At 35.2% G+C, this 12,385-nt stretch overlaps 1 protein-coding gene across 2 annotated transcripts in view; it reads left to right on the forward strand.

Moving 5' to 3' along the window:
• Positions 1–9,703, forward strand: part of ITGAV (integrin subunit alpha V) — an 86,678-nt gene extending 76,975 nt beyond the window's left edge. For both annotated transcript variants that reach the window (XM_070508224.1, XM_070508223.1), the window contains exons 27-30: positions 4,678–4,791; positions 4,892–4,999; positions 5,576–5,698; positions 5,956–9,703. In XM_070508224.1, the coding sequence (XP_070364325.1) occupies positions 4,678–4,791; positions 4,892–4,999; positions 5,576–5,698; positions 5,956–6,051 (441 nt within the window). In that variant the 3' untranslated portion in view covers positions 6,052–9,703. The remainder of the gene's footprint in view (positions 1–4,677; positions 4,792–4,891; positions 5,000–5,575; positions 5,699–5,955) is intronic.
• Positions 9,704–12,385: the final 2,682 nt, after the last annotated feature.

A 12,385-nucleotide genomic window follows, 5' to 3' on the forward strand; every position in this document is an offset into this window, starting at 1 on the left:
AAAAATTGAGATAAAACTTGCATAATATGAAATTCACCATTTTAGCCATTTTAAACTATACAATTTAGTGATTTTTAATATATTCACATTGTGCAACCACCATTAACCGATTACAAAACATTTTCATCATTTCAAAAGGAAACTCTGTACCCATTAAGCAGTCCCTACCCCTTCTTCCCTGCCGCCAGCCCCTGGCAACCACTAATCTGCTTTCTGTCTCTAAGGATTTGTCTGTTCTGGACATTTCATGTAAATGAAATCATACAATATGTGGCTTTTTGTTTTTGGCTTCGACTTAGTATAATGTTTTTTAGGTCATCGTGTTGTATGTAGCATATATTAGTACTTCAGTCATTTTTATGGCTGAATAATATTCCATTCTGTGGGTATACCAGATTTTGTTTGTCTGTTCATCAGTTGATGAACATTTGGGTTCTTTCCACTTTTTGTCTGTTTTAAATAGTGCCATTATGAACATTCATACACAAGTTTTTTGTGAACATATGTTTTCAGTTCTCTTGAGAATAAACCTAGGAATGCAATTACTGGGTCATTTGGGAGCTCTGTTTAACTTTTAAAGCACTGCCAAACTATTTATCAAAGTGGTTCCACCATTTTACATTCCCAACTAGCGATGGATGAGGTTTCCAGTTTCTCCACATCCTTGCCATCACTTGCTATTGGCTTTTTTAAAATTAAAAAACGCTTTTTTATAGTCATCATCAGTGTGAAGTGGTATCTCATATGCTTTATTTGCATTTCCCTAATGACTAATGATGATGAGCATCTTTTCATTTGTATGTCTTCCTCTGAGAAATGTCTGTTCAAATCCTTTCCCCGTTTTTAAATTGGGTTGTTTGCCTTTATTGTTGAGTCGTAAAGCATTCTTTATATATTCTGGCTGCTACCCTATCAGGGCTATAATTGCACATATTTTCTCTCATTCTGTAAGTTGTCTTTTTACTTTCTTTTTTATTTTATTGAGGTCATATTGATTTATAACATTGTGTAATTTCAGGTGTACATTATTATATATCAGTTTCTGTATAGACTGCGTGTTCACCACCAATAGTCTAGTTTTTATCTTTCACTGTATGTATGTTCCCCTCTACCCCTTTTGCCAACCACCTGCCCCCTTCCCCTCTGGTAACCACTAATCTGTTCTCTTTATCCATGTGTTTGTTTATCTTCCACATATGAGTGAAATCATGTGGTATTTGTCTTTCTCTGTCTGCTTATTTAGCTTAACATAATACCCTCAAGGTCCATCCATGTTGTTGCAAATGGGACAGTTTTGTCTTTTTTTTATGGCTGAGTAGTATTCCATTGTATATATAGACCACATCATCTTTATCCATTCATCAGTTGATGAGCACTTAGGTTGCTTCCACGTCTTGGCTATTGTGAATAATGCTGCAGTGAACATAGGGGTGCGTAAATCTCTTTGTATTGTTGATTTCGTGTTCTCTGAATAAATACCTAGTAGTGGGATAGCTGGATCATATGGTATTTCTATTTTTCATTTTTTGAGAAATGGCTAAAAATCTACTGTTTTCCATAGTAGCTGCACCAGTTTGCATTTCCACCAGCAGTGTATGAGGGTTCCCTTTTCTCCACATCCTCTCCAACATTGTTGTTTTTTTGACTTGGTAATTATAGCCAAGTGTATTACACCTGTCGGTATTCTGACGGGTGTAAGGTGATATCTCATTGTAGTTTTGATTTGCATTTCCCTAATAATTAATGATGTTGAACATCTTTTCATGTGCCTGTTGGCTATCTGTATATCTTCTTTGGAAAAATGTCTTCATATCCTTTGCCCATTTTTTGATTGGGTTATTTGTTTTTTTGTTGTGAGTTGTGTGAGTTCTTTATGTATTTTGGAAGTTAACCCCTTCTCAGATATATGATTTGTGAATATTTTCTCACAGTTGATGGATTGTCTTTTCGTTTTGTTCATGGTTTCCTTTGCTTTGCTGAACTTTAGTCTGATGAAATCCCATTTGTTTATTTTTTCTTTTGTTTCCCTTTTCTGAGTAGACTTAGTATTCATGTCTATTTAAAGAAAAGAAAAGATGCTGCTAAGACCCATTTCAAAGAGGGTACAGCCTATGTTTTCTTCTAGAATTTTTATGATTTCTGGTCTTACATTCAAGTCTTTAATTCATTTTGAGTTGATTTCTGTGTATGGTGTTAGATAATGGTCTGCTTTCATTCTTTTGCATACGACTGTCCAGTTTACCCAACACTATTTATTGAAGAGACTCTCCTTTCTCTATTGTATGTTCTTGGCTCCTTTGTCGAAGATTAGCTGTCCATAGATGTGTGGTTTTATTTCTGGACTTTCAATTCTGTTCCATTGATCTGTGTGTCTGTTTTTGTACCAGGACCATGCTGTTTTGATTACTATAGCTTTGTAGTGTATTTTGAAGTCAGAGATTGTGATGCCTCCAGCTTTGTTCTTTTTTCTCAGGATTGCTTGGGCTCTTCTGTTGTTTCATGTAAATTTTAGGGTTCTTTGTTCTGTTTCCATGAAGAATGTCATTGGGATTCTGATTGGGATTGCATTGAATCTGTAGATTGCTTTAGGTAATATGGACATTTTAACTATGTTTGTTCTTCCAATCCATGAGCATGGAATATCTTTCCATTTCTTTATGTCTTCTTCGATTTCTTTCAATAATGTCTTATAGTTTTCAGTGTATAGGTCTTTCACCTCTTTGGTTAAGTTTATTCCTAGGTATTTTATTCTTTTTGTTGTGTAGGTAAATGGGATTGTATTCTCAACTTCTCTTTCTGCTAGTTTGTTCTTTTTACTTTCTGGATAGTCACCGTTGATGCAAAAATTTTTAAATTTGAAGAAGTCTAAATTTCTTTTCTCAAGTCTGTTTCTTCTTTTGTTGCTTATAATTTTGCTGTTATATTTAAGAAACTCTTGTGTAACCAAGGTCCTGAAGATTTACACCTAAGTTTTATGGTTTTTTAAGTTTTCTGTTTTTAGCTCTTAGATTTATATCCCTGATCCATACTGAGTTAATTTTTGTATTTGGTGTGGAGGAGAGGCCCAGATTCATTCTTTTGCTTGTGGCTATTCAGTTGTCCAAGCATCATTTGTTGAAAAGACTGTTTATCCCCCTCAAATGGTCTTGGCACCCTTGTTGCAAATGAATTGACCATAAATGTATGAGTTTATTTCTAGACTCTCAATTGTGGTCCATTGATCTATACCTGTATTGTTTCTGCTGGTACCAAAATCTTTTGATTATTGTAGCTCTACAGTAAGTTTTGAAACTGGAAAGTGTGAGTCATTCAACATTTTCTTCTTTTTCAAAGTTGTTTTGGCTATTTGGGGTCCCTTGCAATTACATATGAATTTTAGGATCAGCTTGTCCATTTCTAGATAAAAGGTAGTTGGAATTTTGATAGTGACTTTATTGGATCTGTCTATTAATTTGAGAGTATTCCATCTTAACAATATTAAGTCTTTCAGTCCTCGAACATGAGATATCTTTCTGTTTATTTAGGTCTTCTTTCATTTCTTTCAAAAGTATTTTGTAGTTTTCAGTGTACATGTCTTACATTTCCTGGATTAAATTACTTCCAGGTATTTTATTCTTTTTGGAGGCTATTTTAAATAGAATTATTTTCTTAATTTTATTGTCAGATTTTTCATTGCTAGTGTATAGCTATATAGCTATGTACAAATGCAGCTTGTATACAGCTTTGTATAGCTGTTTCAAATACAGCTTGTATTTGTATATTGATTTCATATTCTGCACCTTTTCTGTACTTACTTATTAGTTCTTATGGTTTTATTATGGATTCTTTAGTGTTTTCTGTATATAAGATCCTGTCATCTGTGAATAGAGATCGCTTTACCTCTTCCTTTGCAGTCTTGATATCTTTTAATTTTTTTTCTTTCTTAGTTGCACTGGCTAGAACCTTCTGAACAATGTTAAATAGAAGTGTCATGAACTGGCGTCATTTTCTTGTTCCTAATGTTTGGGTGAAAGGATCCATTCTTTTACCATTAAGTATGATGTTAGCTATAGGCTTCTCATAGATCCCCTTTATCAGGTCAAGGACGCTCACTTCTCTTCCTAGTCATCAACTAGAGGTGCCCTTTACTGGACAGCATTGTTGTGAGGTGTATGCATGTGACATGTCTAATGCAGTTTGACCGGCACATATGAGGTAGTGAATATCTGTTATTTTCACCTGCCTGCCTTCAAGTTCCTGATAAAGACACTGAATGTGGCAAAGACCATCGGCATGACACTTGGTTTCTACACGTCTGACGTGGAATAACTGTTAAAGATTCACTCGCTTCTTTTTCTTTCCCACAGACACATTGTGATCTGATTTTTATGTCATACTAAAATCACCATGCTCTGGGTTTGCCTAAAGAATTTTGAATTCTAGCCGTAAAAGTGAATCTTGTAATATTATAGATCTTTTCCTCCTATAACAAATCACATTAAAATTAACCCTTCCTTAACAAAAAGCCTTCAAAGAGTCAATTATTAGCCTGTCCATTTTAAACCTTATTCCTATAAGGCAAAAGAATCTGGATCATCTCTTAAGCCTTTGCATAAAACAAGTATAATGTGTAATTTTCATATGTTGAAGAGATGATAGAACGACCTTTTCTCGTAAGTAAATAATTTGTTTTGGCAGGGTTGTGGAATTGCTGAATGCTTGAAGATTGTCTGCCAGGTTGGGCGGCTAGACAGAGGAAAGAGTGCAATCCTGTATGTGAGGTCTCTGCTGTGGACCGAGACCTTTATGAATGTAAGTGGACAGATGCAGCGTTCAGCAAACTTCTCCATTTTTTCCAAGAAATGAAAAAGGCCTGTCATCAGGAAATCATTTCACTGTTGTTTCCATACAGAAGGAAAACCAGAATCATTCATATTCTCTGAAGTCATCGGCTTCATTTAATGTCATCGAGTTTCCTTATAAGAACCTTCCAATTGAGGATATCTTCAACTCCACATTAGTAAGTCGTTGATTTGGGGCAATGGAATAAATCCACTCAGTTCAATGCCATAGATGTTTTTATTCTATTTTAAATAATGGCAGTTTAACTATTTCAATAGTTTTAAGTAATTAAGAGTTATTTGATAGGATTATAACCTGGTTTAATAGTGTTGTTTTACTCCCCCACCCCGGAGTTATTAAAGCTTTACTTTGGCATCTTGTCCTCTGTAAGAGATTGTTAGCATGTACTAAATTTCACTGGGGGAAATTTGGGAAATTTCTCCCCACGTTAGAAATTAACTGCAGTAAGTGAAAGCATTTTAAAGATCTTAAATTTGAGAATTAAAAATGGGACCAATATATCATAAACTGGATAGGATTATTTAAAAATCGTTTCAGAGGCAGTCAGAAGTTAACCTATTTGGGAGAGTTTTCGTGTGTCTGTACATGCTACCAATACCAAATAAATGATTGTAGACACACAAGAGAAGAAAATAATGTGAATACCATTAAGGTAAAATATTGTGGGCATTCAGATATTTGTTGAATAAGTCAGTGAACTATTTTTCAAACTCAAACTTTTTTCCCCCGACAGGTCACCACTGATGTCACCTGGGGCATTCAGCCGGCACCCATGCCTGTGCCTGTGTGGGTGATCATTTTAGCAGTTCTAGCAGGGTTGTTGTTACTGGCTGTTTTGGTATTTGTAATGTACAGGGTAAGTAATGGACTTAGAAAGAGAGGGAGGGAGGGGAAGCAGAAGAAAAGAGGGAGAGAGGAAGGAAAAGGAGGAGGAATGGAAGGGAAGGAAGGGACGTTTAATGATGGTGCACGATGAGCATTACATACTATTTCAGGGAAGAAAAATTGTACCAAGTGCCATTTAAATTTTCTTGGTGAGAATATAATCACTCAGAATACTTTGAATTTTCTTCACTGATGTGGCAGTGATGTTAGCTTTTCTTCAACTGACAGATGGGCTTTTTTAAACGTGTCCGGCCACCTCAAGAAGAGCAAGAAAGAGAACAGCTTCAACCTCATGAAAATGGTGAAGGAAACTCAGAAACTTAACTGTGATTTTTAAGTTATGCTACATCCTGACCCGTTCGAATCACCAACTTCCTTACAGGTTTCAGTTTCCTTCATGAGGAATTAAATTCCAAGACTGTACTGCTGATGGTGCCCATTGTTTTAACCACAAAATGAGAGCAATATTTGTGAGCCTTTTTGTTATAATTATGTTCAGACATACATTTAATACACATCCACTGACTTGTGTTTTTAGGTATTTAAATAATAAAATTTCAAGCGAGAGCTCTTCTTCAATGTACATAAGACAGGTAGTGCCTGAGTTACCACTTTATGTAAAACAGTACCTCCTACGATTATTGTTTCTGATTTTGTATGTTGCGTTTTGTTTGTTGTTGTTGTTGTTGTTTTAAAGCCATCCAAATTCGGGCCTTAGGATCCACATCTTTTGTACAGGTACTTAATGTTAATACACATTACACTACAGTTGCGTTTTCAAGCTACTAACTTTGTAACTGCATGAACTTGATTTTAATATTACCTACATCATAGAACTTTAAAAAAAGCAAACAAACGTGATTTCATCAAAATTCTTTCCTGTAATAGCAAAGGTACAGTATTGTGTTTTAATATGAAAATTGGGTACATGCTGTTAAATTTTTATTTATATTTAATTCACAGTCCATTTTATTACATTTTAATTTGTATAAGTTGTATTTCAAATCCTTTAAGCCAACCTATACTAAAAATTCGTTCCATAATCAGAAATGCCTCTTATGCGTAATAGTTTAATTTCCACTAAATATCATGGTGCTTAAAGCCATATGGAGTTGGAAATCATTTCCAAAGTACATTTATCCCATTGTATCAGTCTGGCTATTTACAATACAAAAAAGAAAAAGCATTTTAATTAAAAGACTACATTTGTAGCTCTTTGATAGAGTTGCTTATTAATAGTACATTCTTAGAGTAAGAATTTTCACTTGGGATTAATTTGTTTTCCCCCTGTACATGTATTGTTCCTTATATTTCCAAAACTGTTACTGAAAATGGGTCAAGATCAATGAGGAATCTTTACAACTTATAGGAACCTGCACCCAACCCCCCAAGCCCATGGGAAATGCTTAGAATGGAAATTCTCAAAGTAGTTCACTGGTTTCCTTCTAGCAATAGCATGATGCTACTCACGTGGATATGACCTCAGTTGAAGCAAAGTGTAATGTGTAAAACTAGTCTCAGATATCAAGGTGACTTCTAAAGGGTACTTTTATAAGCAATTCAAGTTATTGGAAACCTTTTAAAACTTTCTTAGGCTTATTAACACAAATTACTTTTCTAGGATTTTTTAATAAAAGCTGCATAGGAGGCAAGTTGTACTTTTATATGCCTGTAGGGTGATGACTTTTCTGGAGGAATGGGTGATTTATTCACAGTTCCTCAAGGCCTGCGGATGACTATTAATTATACCTATTTTTGTGCAATTACGTCATGTTGTACATTGGAAGTTGAGAATTTAATAACTTTTTAATTGCTGTCTTCATTTGGCAATGATAAGTATTTTCCTTAAATAATTGAATATTTTTCTATGTTTTAAAAATTGAAATTTATCTTGCCATGTCTTGTGTTATAATTCTCTACACAAGTGGCTAACTAGAATATATTCATAAAATAGAGGCAAATGTAGGTGAGTTATACAAGTTAGAATATTGATAAGACCTTGTATTTAGCTCTAATGAATTTCAAGATTAATAGGTTTTGTAGTATAGATTTTATTAGTAGCTTAAAAGATCTTAGTCGTATGCAATAAGTATTTTTATTACTGATAAATTTAAAACTTTTTAAGAAAAAAATATTTTTATCGTAGAGCCTGCCACAGATGGTTACTAAGTTGGTCTATAACAACTTTCGTCTTACCTGTTTTCCCACCTAATAGCAGTCATTCCTGAAGATAGATGTTGGATAGAAAGTCACTCTTTGAAAAGAGGGTTACTATTTGCTTTTGCACAATCTGTTCCTTTATGGCGTCTATCTCAAGGTATACCCTTGTAAAGGAGATTGTGGGATGTTTCATTGGAAATTAACATGCTGTTTGAAATTTCCTTTATGAAATGTAATTTTAAGCAATAGTATTTTCTTTTAAAAAATGAAAATTTATATCTCCACAAAAATATGGTAGAAGTATAAAGCAAAAGCCTACTCTCTAAGGAAAATGTTTGGCAAAATGTTGGGATTCTTTTTACCTTAAAGTGGCCTGTGAATGTATTTGCTTGAAATGTCAAAAGTAGTCCTATGAAAACTATTTTAATTTTCAAACATTTTAAATGCTACTGTTTGTGATTTATTGAGAATTAAAATCCATTTAAGTGTAAAATTCTTATAATCTGATTCAGTTTGAAAAAACACATATGAGTGAGGTGTAGAGAATATTTAAAGCATTTGATATTCGTAAAATATATTGATACTGTTGTTGATTTCTTATGTATACATTTATTTGAGAATTGAGAAACATTTGTGTGAGGAACATTCTTTCCTTTTCTTCCCTATACCTTTCTCTTATGATTAGTTGTTACTGTAATTCTGATTAAGTTCTTAGTAATTCTGAAGTATAAAACAAGTAAGCAAAGTATTAGTGCCACAATTCTACCTGTGTTATGAAACTACTTATTCATAGTAAATTCTCATTAATACTTTATATTTATATAAAGAGAAAATTCAAGTATTAGTAAAAGAGACCATACTGGCTTCTTTAAGAGGGCCGTAAAGATTTTTGATAATGAATCCTGACCTTAGGAGAGAGATTTATGTGGCAAAAGTAGAGTATCTAGCTGATTTTTATAAGGAAAACAATCTGTAAGTTGGTAGACATTCCTCTGTTACAGAATGTAGTGCCGAGCTTGGAGAAGAGTAAGTCATTCTTGGAATACTTGTGTATGACCATTGCATATCTCAGTGTCACTTTGTATTCTTGAATAACTTGTATATGTGGTAGTTGGATAAATGAGAAAAATATACAAAATTTGAAAACTGCATATAGGATCAAAAACCGTGAATGAAATGACTTAGTGTTTTGAAGAGTATCCCTTTTAACTTCTTGGTAGGCTAGTTAGAACAGTGAACCTAGGGGTGTGTAGCATGCATATGTGCTTGTGTTTCATTGTAATTTCTGATACATAATGAACTTTTTGGGAGAGGTACTGAGTCTTTGATTTTTTGTTGTCATTGTTCTCAAGTGCAATATAACAATGTAACCAAACCTAGTTAATTTCAGTGTCATTATTAATTTAGTAAACCTAACCTACACAGAGATTTATTAGTATTTTTGTTAGCAGGAAGGAGTGATTCTGCTGTGGATACACAAATGAAGCTATTTACCCCTAAAATGGTCCATTCTACATTCTTTTTCAGGCTGGACGTAAACAGTTCCCTACTAGTTTTGAAACACTTTAAAATATCTTAAAGTAACTTGGAAGCTGTATATATCAAATTAATTTGCTACCTAAGTAACATAGAAAGTAATTTTCTTTGTTTAGCTTCTCTTGTGATCACCCACATTGGGTGAGACATAAAATGAGTGTATTCTAAAATGTGTCATTTGCTAACTTGATTTGAGTTAGTGAAAACTGGGACAGTGTTCTGCTTAGTTTCCCGTGTGTAACTCGTCACTGTACAATAAACTTGAGCGTGTGGTGCCGCGTTTGGGTATGGCCTTTATACTTTCCTTCTGGGATGTTGTATGTTTTTTAATCACATGAGCCAGCAATAATGCACTAAAAGGATGACCGCAAACTGGTGACACACCTCTCTGAAAGTCTGAATTCTTAAGAGTTAATTATTTGGAAAAAGATAATACAAGAAGAGCAAAGGAAACCTAATGTGAAAACACACCAATTACAAGTCATAGAATCACAGATATTTAAAATTTAAGAAGGGTTTCCAATTCCAATAATGGTAGAGAAGCTTGTGTCCAATAACAATGAACAAACTAAGAAGGAAAAAAAAGAAACTTTTTGAAGACACTGAAGTTACCAAAAGCAGGTGGAAACCGGGGAGGGTTTGACTCTTAAGGAAGGGAACCACGCTTTTCTCTGTGGCTGCTCTCTGTTGTATAGAGAGAATGCAAACAGAAAAATGCCCTCTCATTTCCTGAAATGATGGCACTGCCATCATGGCTAGAAATTGAGGGTGAAATCTAGGAAAGGAAGGAGCCACGTTCTAAGAGGGAGAATATTTTCGCCTAAAGTTCTTGGCCCACCCTGACCCTGATTCTGCTCTAGTGAGACTCCAGAGAGCCCAAAAGGAAAACAACAGCTGGAAGGTTGAAAGAGCTGAGCAGTTGTTCCAGCCACTGTCCACTGCAGGAGGAACATGAGTTTGGAGTTCAAGTCTTACCAGGTGACAGGAGCTTGAGAATACCCCAGTCTTTCCATTAAAACTCCAGAGGATCTATGGCTTAGGAATAAATACTACATCCCAAGATTGATTAATTCACCCTAGGACAAAGGGGAAAACCAAAGGGGCTCGCCCTAACAAAGCATGAAACCAAGCTTCCACAAGTTTAAGGTGATCCACCTATGATTTAATTGTCTGCTGGTAAAGGCAGTTACCTTCGGAGGAAGATACCACAACCTAAAGACTACAGTGTATCGTCCACAATGGTGTGTGTGTGTGTGTGTGTGTGTGTAAGTGAGAAGAAAGAAAAATGTGACCCATAGTTTTGAGAAAAATTAGTCAATAGAAACAGACCCACAAACAATTCAGCAGACATTACTTTAAATGACTATGATAAATATGTCAGAGTCTATACAGGAAAACATGGAAGTTTGGGGTGAAAAGGTAGGCATTTCGGGAAAAACTTGGAAACTAATAACATAGACTCAAGTGGAAACCTTAGAACTAAAAAATACAGTATCTAAAATCAGAAATTCATCAGAGGGGGATTAAAAGTAGAGTAGACAGAACAGAAAAAAGGATCAATGAACTTACATTGATAGAATTCATCCAAAGTGATGTACAGAGGGCAAAAAAAAGAAAAAAAGATTGAAAAAATAAAAGCCTTGTCAAGAACCTGTGGGACAATCTAACAAGGTGCACAAGGAGTCTTAGAAAGAAAGGAAAGAGAAAATGGGGCAGATAAAATATTTGAAACCAAAGTTTCCAAATTTGATTAAAAAAATAGCAACCTACAAGACTGGAAGCTCAGTGAACCCCAAACAGGACAATCCAAAGAACACCATCCACGGACACCATGTCAAACGCCGAAACCCACAAATCAGGAGGGGTTTACCTCACCCCTTCACACTGTTGATGATGCCCAGAAGGTTCCTTACTTGTTCAAAGCAGTAACTGTCAGGATTGGGACCTCAGTTTACATATTCAGATTCCTAGTCCAGCATGCCTTCTGCTGTGCAACACTGCCTAGATTACTAGTTCACAGTTTATAAAATGGATTTGCTATTATCTAGTGAATAGGCTGAAATGCCTGCATATCAATTGGTGCAACACCAATCCTTTTCCAAGTAATATCTTTATTCACTTTCTAACCTGTTCTGAATTGCCTAGAGAGTTATATGGTTAGATTCCCTTTTACCTCCTGGGTCCCTTTCCTTGTCAGCCCCATCTCCTGAAGCATAATAAATATGTAAATTGGTGTTGGTTTAATAAAAGGAGTTTAGATTTTGAATTGGAACTTAGAATAATTTACATTTGTGTTATTTTAAAAAAAAACTATTTTGAAGTAATCTCAAAGTTCTACACCATTTCTCAGATGTTGGAGTGTTGAAATGGAATCTTTAGGCATTGCTTTTTAGTCAATCTTGTATTCAGACTATTAACAGTTACTACAAAGTTATCCCTCAAAAGCACTAAGTGATGCACATTATCAGTGGTGGTATTTAACTTGGAGAATTATGCTCTCTACCTGAGTAATAGGAGTTATTCTTGATCTTGTATAGGGTACATGGTGAACTTCCCATAGGCAAGAACGTTCTGATGGCTTATAAATTTTCTCCTCTTTGAACAGTGCAGTTAAAGTTGTTTTTGAGAGGGGTGGCACAGCGGTTAAGTGCACACCTTCCGCTTTGGCTGCCCGGGGTTCACCGCTTTGGGACCCAGGTGTGGACATGGCACCTCATGGCAAGCCATGCTGTGGTAGGCGTCCCACATATAAAGTGAAGGAAGATGGGCACGGATGTTAGCTCAGGGCCAGTCTTCCTCAGCAAAAGAGGAGGATTGGCAGCAGATGTTAGCTCAGGGCTGATCTTCCTCCAAAAGAAAAAGTTGTTTTTGAGATTAGAAGTGACATAAACACCTTTAAAACTCAGAGGTATTCTCACCTAATTGGCAGACAAGTGGATGATTTTGCAATTTTCAGTATACT

Source organism: Equus asinus, chromosome 4 (assembly GCF_041296235.1).
Source record: "Equus asinus isolate D_3611 breed Donkey chromosome 4, EquAss-T2T_v2, whole genome shotgun sequence".
NCBI lineage: Eukaryota > Metazoa > Chordata > Mammalia > Perissodactyla > Equidae > Equus > Equus asinus.